The following is a 12,252-nucleotide window of genomic DNA, read 5'->3' on the forward strand; positions in this document are numbered from 1 at the left end:
CTGGAACTTGCTGTACACAGGAATTTTATGGGCCCAGGAGAACTCAGTGGGCTGGAGTGTGTGGAAGGCCTAGGTTCAGTCCCTCGGGCCATGTGGTTCAAAAGCTGCCAGGGCCTTCTTTAAGCACTACTCTGTGTTAACCCCAAAACCAAACTAAAAATAAATAATTTTAGAGCAAAAATGTTGGTAAGGAAACAAACCTTCAAGATTGCCTTTGCACTCAGGTTGAAGGAAACCTGCACAGAAACCTATTCTTAGGTTCAGTTGCTGCCATGACAGGGACACGAACGAGTATGTTAGTCTTTGCTGAGGTGGACTAATTTCTATTTGTAGTAGTTACTCCTATTTCTACTCTTCAAAGTGATTGTCTTTAGCAAGGGAGACGGCAAGTGGGATTTGAAGAAAACAACTGGCTTTTTGTTCTTTCCTGTATTTCCAAGGGAAGCACCATTCTCAGATGAATTTTAAGTTTTCAATGTTCAGGTCATAATAAAGAACTGATTAAAAAAACCATCTGAAGTTACTTTGATGGCTCTTTCTTTTTCTTTTCTTTTTTATTTTTTTTTATGGTTCTGTTTTCTAAATACCAAGTCATTTCTTCCCAGGATTCACAACAGGAGCCTTCCTTTCTGATCTCCTGAGAGGTCCGGGCATATCCTGAAATTCAACTTTGTGTCATGACCCAATAGTGAAAATTACACTTGGAAGTTGTCTGGTTGATCAGATTTTCTAACAGAGCAGGTTATTAACCACAATATCCCTTTAGTACATAATGCCAATGCACCTGAATATGCAAAGTACATGAAAATAACTGGGGGTGTAATTTGTATATTGAAATGTATGTATAGAACTTTAACAAATTTCAAGTATTATATTTCATTTTTTTAGAAAACACGAGCATTTTTTACCTTGTTTTGCCCCCCCCCCCTTTTTTTTTGGCCACACCCAGCAGTGCTCAGGGGTTACTCCTGGCTCTATGCTCAAAAATTGCCCTGGCAGGCACAGGGGACCATATGAGATGCCGGGATTTGAACCACCATCCTTCTGCATGAAAGGCAAATGCCTTACCTCCATGCTATCTCTCTGGCCCTTGTTTTGCTTTTTACATATTAAACTTGCATTTGGAAAATCCCCCAAAGTGTACTGAATTAAACATTCTTGGTTTTAAGAACCAGCTACATTAAATTAAAAAGTTTAGGGGCCGAAGCAATGGCACAAGCGGTAAGGCGTTTGCCTTGTGTGCGCTAGCCTAGGACAGACCATGGTTCGATCCTCCCATATAGATCTCCCATATGGATCCCGGCATCCCATATGGTTCCCCAAGCCAGGAGCGATTTCTAAGCACATAGCCAGGAGTAATCCCTCAGCGTCACTGGGTGTGGTTAAAAAAACATAAAAAATAAAACCAAGTTTACATATGAGGGCAGGGAGATAGCTGATGCCTTGCATTCCAGAGTCCGAGTGTGGTCTTTATTGTGGCATGGCTTCCAGAGTCTGGGTATGGCCCTGGTTCCTGGTATGGCCTCCAGCATGTATCATCAGGCATTAGCATTGTACACAGGCCTATACTGCGGGGATGCCTGAATACAAGGGACACCTCTCACCACCACACAAAAGCTTGTGTCGACTACAGCCTATACCCTGAGAAAGTTAGTCTAAAAGACACATCCAGGCCATAGCCAACCCTGATTCCATCTCTGATCCAACAAGGTCTCTCTCAGTGCTGCTGAGAATAGTCCTGGAGGCCCCAGACCATTACATTACTACCAGAGGGCCTAACTAGCACTATGTCCTTAGGCCCCATGTTAAAATGCCAGTCAAACTGGCTAAGAGGCACCACAGCCTCTAAAGCACTTCCTTGGAGACACCTCCTTCACCCACCAAAATTCAAAAAATGCACATTTAAACTGGTGTTTTTATTTGTCCACATTTTAGGGTATGTTTTTGTGCCCCACGTGGCAGTGCTTAAGAGCTTATTGCGGGCCCGGAGAGACAGCACAGCGGCGTTTGCCTTGCAAGCAGCCGATCCAGGACCAAAGGTGGGTGGTTCAAATCCCAGTGTCCCATATGGTCCCCCGTGCCTGCCAGGAGCTATTTCTGAGCATTGCCAGGTGTGGCCCAAAAACCAAAACCAAAAAAAAAAAAAAAAAAAAAAAGTGCTTATTGCTGACTGCCCTCAGTTTCACTTCTGACAGTGCTTGGTACAGATCTGATAGATCTGGTACCAGGGCTGAGCATCACATGCAAGTTAAGTGCCATACTATGTACTTGCTCTTTGATCTTTTTTTTTTTTTGGTTTTGGTTTGGGCCACTCCTGGGGGTGCTCAGGGGTTATCCTGGCTCTGTGCTCAGAAGTCACACCTGGCAGGCTTGGGGGGACCATATGGGATGCCGGGATTCAAACTGGGGTCCATTCTGTGTTGGCCACGTACAAGGAAAACGCCTTACCACTCTATAACTCTGGTCCCGACTTCTCATTTTTCAGTCTTGTATGTTTTTATTTTTGGTTTGTTTTAAAAGATTAGGTCATCTCCAACTCTGGAGAGAATTTTCCTTTACTCAACTTATTCTGGCTAACGATTTATTTTTCAAAGTCAAGGATAAAAGGAAGCAGTGTGCGTAAAGATTGACTTGTAAAGTGAAGGGAAAGTGAGAGCTGGACACTGAGACACGGCCTCCTCTTAGGTAGTTCAGGTATACTGAACTGCATTTGAAAGTGCCTAAGAACTATTAATTTAGGGCCACAGGAGACAGATAAAACAACAACTTCTTGCTAAGCTCAAAGATGACTCAGTTTATCTTGGTTTATTCTTTCATTGTTCAAATAATGTTTTAGAGTGAAACCAACCCAACCCAAAAAACATGCTAACATGCTTGTGTGGGCCAGGATGGAAGTGGCAGGTGACAGGGGAAACACCATCACCTCATCTTCTAGTAGACCTCAGACTCTGGTGTTCCAAGGGATGTGCTAGGAGATCCTAGTGTGTTTTTAGTTTTTTTTGTTTTTGTTTTTGGGCCACACCCGGCGTTGCTCAGGAGTTACTCCTGGCTGTCTGCTCAGAAATAGCTCCTGGCAGGCGCGGGGGACCATATGGGACACCGGGATTCGAACCAACCACCTTAGGTCCTGGGTCGGCTGCTTGCAAGGCAAACACCGCTGTGCTATCTCTCCGGCCCCCTAAACCACTTCTTGTCTTACCACTTCATCCTCAGAATCAGGTCCAGGTCGAGGTCAAAAGGAAATTTAGCTGATACCACAATCTAGTTCCTTGAGATTCAGCTTTATTACCTAATAGAAGTCCATTCTCTGGAACATTAAAATTAATTGTTCCAAAGTTTAATTAAAAACACAATTTATAAATATTTAATATCTTCTGAAAAGCACTTCCAAATTAAGAATGAAAAAATATGTACATAGTCTATAACTAATCCCAGCCAGCTTTATACCCCATCAGGTCCACATTCAGCCACACTAGTTTTTTGAGGGTCTTCAAAATCTGAAAAACAAAAACAAAAACAGAAACAAAACTGCAGTCAGCATCCGGAAGGCTGCTGCTGACCATCTTTACGATGTTCGAGATCAAAGGTACGTTATTAGGTCATCACCCATGTTTTTTTGAAGGCAAATGTGAAATCTCCATTGATTTAATTTTGTCTGCTAGTTTTTGATGCACACCCACCCAACGGTGTCTGGGGCTTACTCCCAGTTCGGCACTCAAGAATCCTCTGGGCAGTGCTTGAAGAACCAGATGGAATGCCAGGGATCAAACACAGTTAACCATGTGCTAGGTCTGAAAAACTTCAGACTATTGTGCTATTGCTCCCCTCCCCTGATGGGATTCCTTTAAATAGGAAAAATAAAAGACTATGTTAAACACAGATGAAGTCTTTAAAATGTCACCTAAAGGAAGAAGCCTGGCACCCCTCTGGTTTACAACAGCCCTCTACACTCCCAGACAAACAGGCACGTACCTTCTGTTAAATCTACCAAGTTGCTTTCTACAATGGAGTAGGGGACAGAAATTCCCATTGCTTTCCGAATTCCGTATGTGCTAACGATATCACCTGGGGTCACTTGCTGTGCAAGCTCTTTAAGATTATTGGTCACTTGTTCAGCTAGAAAGAAAAATAAAAACAGTTCTAGGTTATGAATCCTATTTAAGTAATTAGATAAAAAAACCCAGGCCATAAAAGTGCAAAAGCCCAAACTGGGTCTATGACACCCAGTCCAGCAATACTGCAGTGCAGTGTCAATGCTCCACAGCCCTGTCCCCACACTCCCATAACCAGTAGCAACATACCAAGATGCATTTCCCTGTAAGAAGGACCCAGGAGACAGATCATGTTGGGAGGAGGTCTGGCACTCAGACGTTCATTTTGGGCTTCCTGGAGCTCCCTGAGCAATTTGGTGGTCTCATCAAGCTTCTTCTGGAACACTTCAGCTTCTGTGTGGTCAGAAAAACAAAACACTGAAGACATGGGCATAATTGTATGGGCTCACTGATTGGGTAGTCATCTCAAAGAGAATGAATCACCACCATAAAAATGCCCTGTTATTTCCCTAAAGCAAGCAAGGCAGGACTTTCCTTTGGCAAACAGCTATTAATCTGTACTGTGACAGTTTCAGCTGTCTGTACCATGCAGTGTTTCCAACAGCCCCTCCCTCCTCTGCCCCACTTGCCTTCAGAGTCAAATACTTCAATGGGAGCACCAAAGTTTGTAACTGCTTTTAGTGCTGTGAGCCGGTCCTGATTACTGGAGTCTACATGCCCCACTGGTTCTATTTCGGTAATCTGCTTTAAAGGAAAAAGATTAAAAAAAAGATTTAAGCCTGCAACAAAACAATAGTCTAGCATAAGAAATAGTAAAACAATTTACTTGATGATAACCACCTACCCTCTGAATTAAGTTTTGGGGTCATGATTTTGATGACCATAAAAAAATATCTTCCTAGAATACTCTTTGGAAATGACATTCTCAGGGGCTGGAAAAATAGTACGGGGGTGGAACAAGGTGTTTGCCTTGCATGTAGCTGACTCCAGTTGGATTCCTTGCACCACATAGACACCTGAGCATCAGCAGGACTGACAAACTAAGCAGAGTCAAGAGTAAGTACTAAGTACTGCTGGTTGAGGCCCAACCTTCCACCCCCAAGTAAGTATAGAATGATTTCCCTGTGCTGGGAGATGGTTGAGTGGTTGATCATTTACTATGCACGTGTGAGGTAGGGGGTTCAACAGCTGGTACCATATAGTCCTGTGTATCAACTAAGAGTGATACCTGAGCTTTAAACTGTGAGTATCCCAGTGTAAACATCTTTATAAAGTACTAGGTGTGATCTGCTCCCCAAAATAAACAAAGAAAAACATTTCATAAAATAGGACAGTCCCAAATTCTGGCAAAAAGTGACCACAAATGTACACTTTTCAATTACATGTCTATTTAATTATATATTACAAAAAATCATTGTTTCTGATGAGATATCTTTTTCTTTTTGTGGCGTCAGCAACAAACCCAGGATCTCATACATGCAAGGCAGGGCCTCTATCACTGAGTTCCATCCTAAGCCCCAAGTAATGTAGGAAAGCCTCGCCACTGCCTATGTTGTTTAATACTTCCTGCTTCTGAAGCTGAAAGGAACTTTACTATTACTAGTCTACAGACTCACACCCCTACATGTCAAGTCTCAAAACAAACAAACAAAAAACTTGTAAGTATTGCATGGGAGAAACGAAATCCTAAAAAGGGTAAAACATTTTTTGGAATCACAAGGCTCCGAATTTCCCTAACTTCCACAAAACTCTTTAGTAATAAACTGGGATAATTGGTAATTGAGAGCTAATAATTATATATATATATATATATATATATATATATATATATTAATTTAATTTAATTTTTTTTGGTTTTTGGGCCACACCCGGCGGTGCTCAGGGGTTACTCCTGGCTGTCTGCTCAGAAATAGCTCCTGGCAGGCACGGGGGACCATATGGGACACCGGGATTCGAACCAACCACCTTTGGTCCTGGATCGGCTGCTTGCAAGGCAAACACCACTGTGCTATCTCTCCGGGCCCCTAATAATTATATTTGTACTTCATTATTGCCCTCCAATCTCAGATGACACCATTTTCTGACCTCTGCATGTGGGGAAAAGCCAACCGTGTCCTTAGTAGCAGCATGGACTTCGGCCTGCCACCTCAGCAGGGTCTTCATGAGCTGTGCTCCAAGATCTTATCAGCTTTCTTTTCTATTTTTCAAGATTCTGTTTTTCTTTAGTACCTACTCATCCCTGTGCCCTTACTCCTGTCCTTAAAAACATGACTTTGTAAATACTGTCTATCTGTATCTTCCTTTACTTGATTTCATTTCTTCAAAATCTTCTTCTGCTCCAAGTCTAATAATCTCAGTAAATGTTTTCTGTATTTATTTTTTGGTTTTTGAGCCACACACTTGGTGGTGGTCACGGCTTAATCCTGATTCTGCACTCAGGGATCACTCTAGGCAGTGCTCGGGAATGTGATGCGGAAATGGAACTCAGGTCGGCTGCAAGTACCTTAATAATGTACTAATACTTAATAATGTACCAATAATTTCCAACCAATAATTTTTTTTTTTTGGGCCACACCTGTTTGAGGGGTTGGTTACTCCTGGCTAAGCGCTCAGGAATCGCCCATGGCTTGGGGGGACCATATGGAATGCCGGGGGATCGAACCACGGTCATGTGGTCCTTCCTTGGCTAGCGCTTGCAAGGCAGACACCTTACCTCTAGCGCCACCTCGTTGGCCCCTAACCAACAATTTCTTTTTTGTTTTTGGGCCACATCCCATGGTGTGCAGGGGTTATTCTTGGCAGTGCTTAGAAATCACTCCGGACTGGCTTGGGGGATCATATGGGATGCAAGGGATCAAACTTGGGTCTACTGTGTTATCATTCCAGCCCCCAATAATTTATTTTTTAAAGAAACTATCATTGAGGCCTTTCAGTTTATTTTCCTATCTCTCTCTTCTCTTTCCTTTATCTCTCCCTTCACCTTCACCCTCTCTCCTCATACACAGCAGTGGTTAGGGGGTCACTCTTTAGTGCTCAAGGGCATATGCAGACTATGCCAAGGACAGAACCGGAGAGTCACATGAAGTCTAGTGCCATAATCCTGCCCTATCTCTCTGGCTCCTAAATGTCTCTTTTTTTTTGTTTTTTGGGTCACACCTGGCAGTGCTCAAGGGTTACTCCTGGCTCCAGGCTCAGAAATCGCTCCTGGCAGGCACAGAGGACTATTTGGGATGCCGGATTTGAACCAACGAGCCTCTGCATGAAAGTCAAACGCCTTACCCCCATGCTATCTCTCTGGCCCCAAAATGTCTCTTAAAGACAAAAAGTTACCTCTGTTTCTTTTGCTGTATCAAGTGTCCTAGTCTGATCTTCATCTTCAAGTGATGTCTGTAAGGAGAACCAAAAATAAATAACACATCCGAGTCTCGAGCAAGCGTGTGTGTCTGTGTGTGTGTAAGGAAGGTATCAGGTGGTATGTGAGTTACTCTTGGTGGTGCTAAGGACTAAATAGCCATCTGCTGCCTACAATGAAAGCATCTGTACTGTCTCTGGCTGAGAGTAACTTTCGAGCCAGGAATATCTATTTTGTTGACTTCAAAAGTACCATTTCTATGATCAAAAACCTATGCATATATCCAAGAAGGTATTTAGTAATACCTAAATAACTGTGAGTCTGTTTTTAATGATAGATAATCAAGAAGACAGGAAGAACTCTAGGGGCTATTTTGCATTAACAGAGGCAATACTGGGCGATACTATACAATATTCAAATATAGAAAATTTGAAAGTTGTTTAGCCTTCAGAGATAATGCACACATCAATAACAATTAAAATATTGTGATTTTACTTAATCAATTCCCACTTAAAATAAATAGGACTGGAGAGATACGCCTTGTACACAATCAACCTGGCTTCAATCCCTGTCACCACCTACAGCCATTCAGTATTGCCTATAGTGATCTCTGAGCCAGGAATAAGCCCTGAATACTGCTGGGTGTCCTCAAAATAAAATTATAATGTATTCTTATATATAAAATTCTATATCCTTGATTAATTTTGGAAAGAGGAATGTTGGCTCAAAGGGCAAAAAACAATCAACCCCCCCAAAAAAAACTTTAAATACAAAATACATCTCAATCAATTAAAAGATACTTAATTTTAGCTCCAGAAAAATAATTTAGATTAACAGTAAGTATATGCTAAAACTATTCTGGAACTGATTTTTGAGTAGCATTAAACATTCATGAGCTAATGCACAGCAATCCTCAATTAGTGGTAGGTATTGGTTCAGTGTTTGTCTGGCAGATCAGTGAGGGCAGAAAACAAGCAACGTAGTAACTCTGCCACTCCTAAGTTATCAATCCCCCAGACTTATAGGACTCCTCTAATTATAATGACAGGAAGGTTTTGAAATTAATTTCTCTTCTACATTAAAGACAACATTTTCTCATTTTAATCTTGGCGCAAAACCTGCTCTACTCCATTTTATGAGCTATGTCCAAATAAACTGGAGATAATCAACAAGTGTTAATAAACCAGGGAACTGAGGAGGGTTTTCTCTCTTTGGGATGGTGGGAGTTTAGAGGGATGGCATTTCTCTAAGTGATACTGAGGAATCTCCAGGGGAGCTTCCTGCTTACTCTTGGTCAATAGGGCTGGTGGTTCAATCTAAGTACTGAGGATGCAGTGCTATTTGGGGCTTTCAGTGCTGGGAGCTGCTGGACTACTCTATGCTGGTGGTGCTCAAAGACAGGTTGGTGCCCAGCGATGGTGAGAGCGGAGAGATGCTCCTACTCTCTGGTCTAACCTTGTACTTTTTTTTTTTTGTTTGTTTTTGGGTCACACCCGGCAATGCTCAGGGTGTGTCTGCTCAGAAATAGCTCCTGGCAGGTACGGGGGACCATATGGGACACCGGGATTTGAACCAACCACCTTTGGTCCTGGATCGGCAGCTTGCAAGGCAAACGCCACTGTGCTATCTCTCCGGGCCCCAACCTTGTACTTTTTTTTACCTACTCCCGATCTTTAAGTCAACTCAGTTTCAAGCTAGTGAGCAAGACTTCCCGTTTTAGTTAGGAGACACAGCACCTGCTGAATTGCAAACCCCATTTTTTTTGACTCCAACATTTCCAAGAATAAGAGAAAGTAACAATTCTCTGGGCCTCATAGATCTGGGAGTGGAGTCATTTACTTCCCTTCATTGTTCTCCACCCTGTCTCCACCCAGGCGGGGTCATCTCTTGGGGGAATGGAGTTCAGCTGTCATACTGGTGAACTGCATGATTTCAAAACACCCAGTATCTCATGCATTTGAGTCAGTTCTTTAGCAACATTCTTACCGTCTCTAATTCCTGCAGGGTTCTAGAGTGCACTCCTTTTGTTAGAACATCCAGTAAACTGTCTGCCATAACATATGGATAATCTGGGCAGGAGGCCAAAAACTCATGAATGCTGAAAGAGAGTTATTGGAAGTCACTTTCCTATAAACCACCTATATAAGTTAAGGACTTAAACTAAAATTCATTTGTAGCCACTGCTTCCATTCAATGCCCTAAATTTGCAAATAATGAGGTAAAACATTTTTTCTAGGCATAATATTGCACTTCCATATTAATCAGTAACAAACTTATCAAGAGAGAATTAGACATCATCAAGAATACAGTGAAGGGCCCGAAGAGAGAGCACAGCGGTGGTTTGCCTTGCAAGCAGCCGATCCAGGACCTAAGGTGGTTGGTTCGAATCCCGGTGTCCCATATGGTCCCCCGTGCCTGCCAGGAGCTATTTCTGAGCAGACAGCCAGGAGTAACCCCTGAGCACCACTGGGTGTGACCCAAAAACCAAAAAAAAAAAAAAAAAAAAAAAAAGAATACAGTGAAAATAAATGCACTTTGGGAAACCTGAAAAGAAACCAAAACAAAAAGATGGCATCAGTGGTGTGTGGATAGGCTGAAGCTCTTGGTCCCTTTTTACTTTGTTCTTATTACCCTGAGGTTTTCACATCAGGAACTATTCTAATTGGAGATCTCAGGAGTACCATAAACTTCAAATGTCCAATACTGAGCTTGCAGATCTTTTAAATAAGCTCTTCTAAAAAACCTCCTCTTTCCAGTAAATAGCAATTTCATTCTTCTGGCTCTAAAAACCCTGGAGCCACTTTTGATTTTGGCTCTCACATCTTATTTCAGTTGATAAAACATTTATTTTGGTCAACTACTGATCCATCTTGCACTTTAAGGGCTACTTTCATGGCAGTTCTCATGCATTTTAAGGGTTATTGTGCCCTGGCTTCTGTGCAACTTACTTTTTGCACAGCAGTAATCTCTATAAAAGTAGCCAGGATTTGGGGACAGTTCAGTGGCAACTATGATTATCTTGTAAACTCAAGGTCAGGGAAGACAGTAATTTAATTCCTGGCACTGCCCCTTAAGTCCAAGTGCAATCCCACCAGTTCTGCTTATTATTCTTTGTTTGGGATCCCTGATAGAATGTGATATTCAGTGCACCACAACTCACAATGTGAATTGCCTTACAACTAAATACAGAGAAAAGGGAAGGGAAAGGAAAAACATCAGACAGACTGATTATTAATCAGCTAACATCACCAGTAATATCCCATCTCTGGAATTAAAGCTACCAAGTCCAGGAGCTGGAGAGATATACGGTAGTATAGTGGGTAAAGCACTTTGCATGTGGCTGATCTGGGTTTGATCCTCTGCACCCAAACTCAGGTCCCAGGTCCCCTGAACTGCCAGGCAACAATTCCTACCTCAAGTCTTCCAAGACTTGACAATGACCATTTTTACCTGTTACCTTGACTTCCATTTATTACCCTTTCTGTTTTTTCAAAGTGCCAGGGAGGATCCCACTTCAGCATCTTTGCATAACTACATCTCTGGCTGAAATGTTCTTTCTTTCCTTTTCAGTTTTTGGGCAACACCTGGTGGCACTCAGGGGTTATTCCTGGCTCTGCACTAAGAAATTACTCCTTGCAGGCCCAGTGAACCATATGTGATGCTGGGGATGAAACCAAGTTGGCTGTGTGGAAGGCAATTGTGTTATTGCTCTGGCCCATTCCTTTGCTTCTTGACCTTTCTCCTCAATACTTGTTATCATCTGACAGGAAGGTAGGGGCCTCTGCCAGGACTCATCTCTATAGAATCCCTGACCAGCTCCTAGACAAACATCTGGTACACACTTGGTCATATAATACCTGCTTGTGGGATGCACAGATGAATAATTCAGGAAAAGTCTGTTCAGGCTGATAAGAATTCTAAAGGATATAAATAGCATTTTCTTCCTCCCCTCCACCCTCCAAATAGCTTTTCTTAAACCACAGTCAATTCACAATTTAAGGACCTCTGCCTTAGGAAAGCACTGCTACTACCATTATGAATATGGAGTGAATAATTCCATTTAGCCATAAAAATAGGCTAGTTAATCTAATAGGTTGAATTCTTAAACAGAAAGTTAATTAGTAACAATGTCCAGCTCAGTGCTCCACCCTGAGTCAGGACCCTAATAATATCCATGATTTCTCATAGCGACGGGATGCAAGAAGTTCAGCATCCTAAACAGAGGATACTCCCTCAGAGATGCTGAATTTGAGTAACTACAAAAGCCTATTGGAACAGATGAGTCACGCAGATTTGCAGGTGGGCTGGCTTAGGAATAAGTCTTTGGCATGTCCTCACTCTTGAAAAAGACGTACCAAACAGTCCTAAACTGATTAAGTTTGTAACACAACTAACACAAAAACGTTATTAGGAAAATAGTACAATATTTTGAATTCACGGATTTCTGAACTTTATTTAGTATCAGTTGAGATATACAAGTAACTTTTTTTGGAGGGGTTGGTGGGTTGTGGGTGTGGGCCAACCAGGTTGTGCTCAGAGACCATTCCTGGTGATGCTCAGGGAACCATATGTGGTGTTGGGGCACAGTATCTTCCAAAAAATAATTTTGTAAGAATATCACAGAAACTAACATTATCAGGAAAAGAGCCCAGGGACTGGCTTAAGGTCAAAAGCATGTGTCTTATAAGCTTGAAGACTTTTATTATTTTTTAATTTATTTGGGGGGAGAGGCTTCCCAAGCAGTGATCAGGAGGCACCCAGAGGCCAATCCTGTTGATCTTAAAGTCAATTAGCCTCGGTGATTCAATGCTCAGACCCCGGAAAGTAATGATTCCTAAATTTAGGGGT

General features: G+C 42.2%; 1 protein-coding gene across 2 annotated transcripts in view; it reads right to left on the reverse strand.

The window, feature by feature from the left end:
- Positions 1 to 3,265: 3,265 nt before the first annotated feature.
- BRD7 (bromodomain containing 7) overlaps positions 3,266 to 12,252 on the reverse strand; it is a 45,269-nt gene continuing 36,282 nt past the window's right edge. The window contains exons 12-17 of one of the 2 annotated variants that reach the window (XM_049786109.1): positions 9,391 to 9,502; positions 7,383 to 7,439; positions 4,682 to 4,793; positions 4,302 to 4,445; positions 3,973 to 4,116; positions 3,266 to 3,497 (exon numbers count right to left, since the gene is read on the reverse strand). In XM_049786109.1, coding sequence (XP_049642066.1) covers positions 3,442 to 3,497; positions 3,973 to 4,116; positions 4,302 to 4,445; positions 4,682 to 4,793; positions 7,383 to 7,439; positions 9,391 to 9,502 — 625 coding nt within the window. In that variant the 3' untranslated portion in view covers positions 3,266 to 3,441. Of the gene's footprint in view, positions 3,498 to 3,972; positions 4,117 to 4,301; positions 4,446 to 4,681; positions 4,797 to 7,382; positions 7,440 to 9,390; positions 9,503 to 12,252 lie in introns of both variants that reach the window. The other variant, XM_049786108.1, reaches the window with a different exon arrangement.

Source organism: Suncus etruscus, chromosome 14 (assembly GCF_024139225.1).
Source record: "Suncus etruscus isolate mSunEtr1 chromosome 14, mSunEtr1.pri.cur, whole genome shotgun sequence".
In the NCBI taxonomy this organism is placed as follows: Eukaryota; Metazoa; Chordata; class Mammalia; order Eulipotyphla; family Soricidae; genus Suncus; species Suncus etruscus.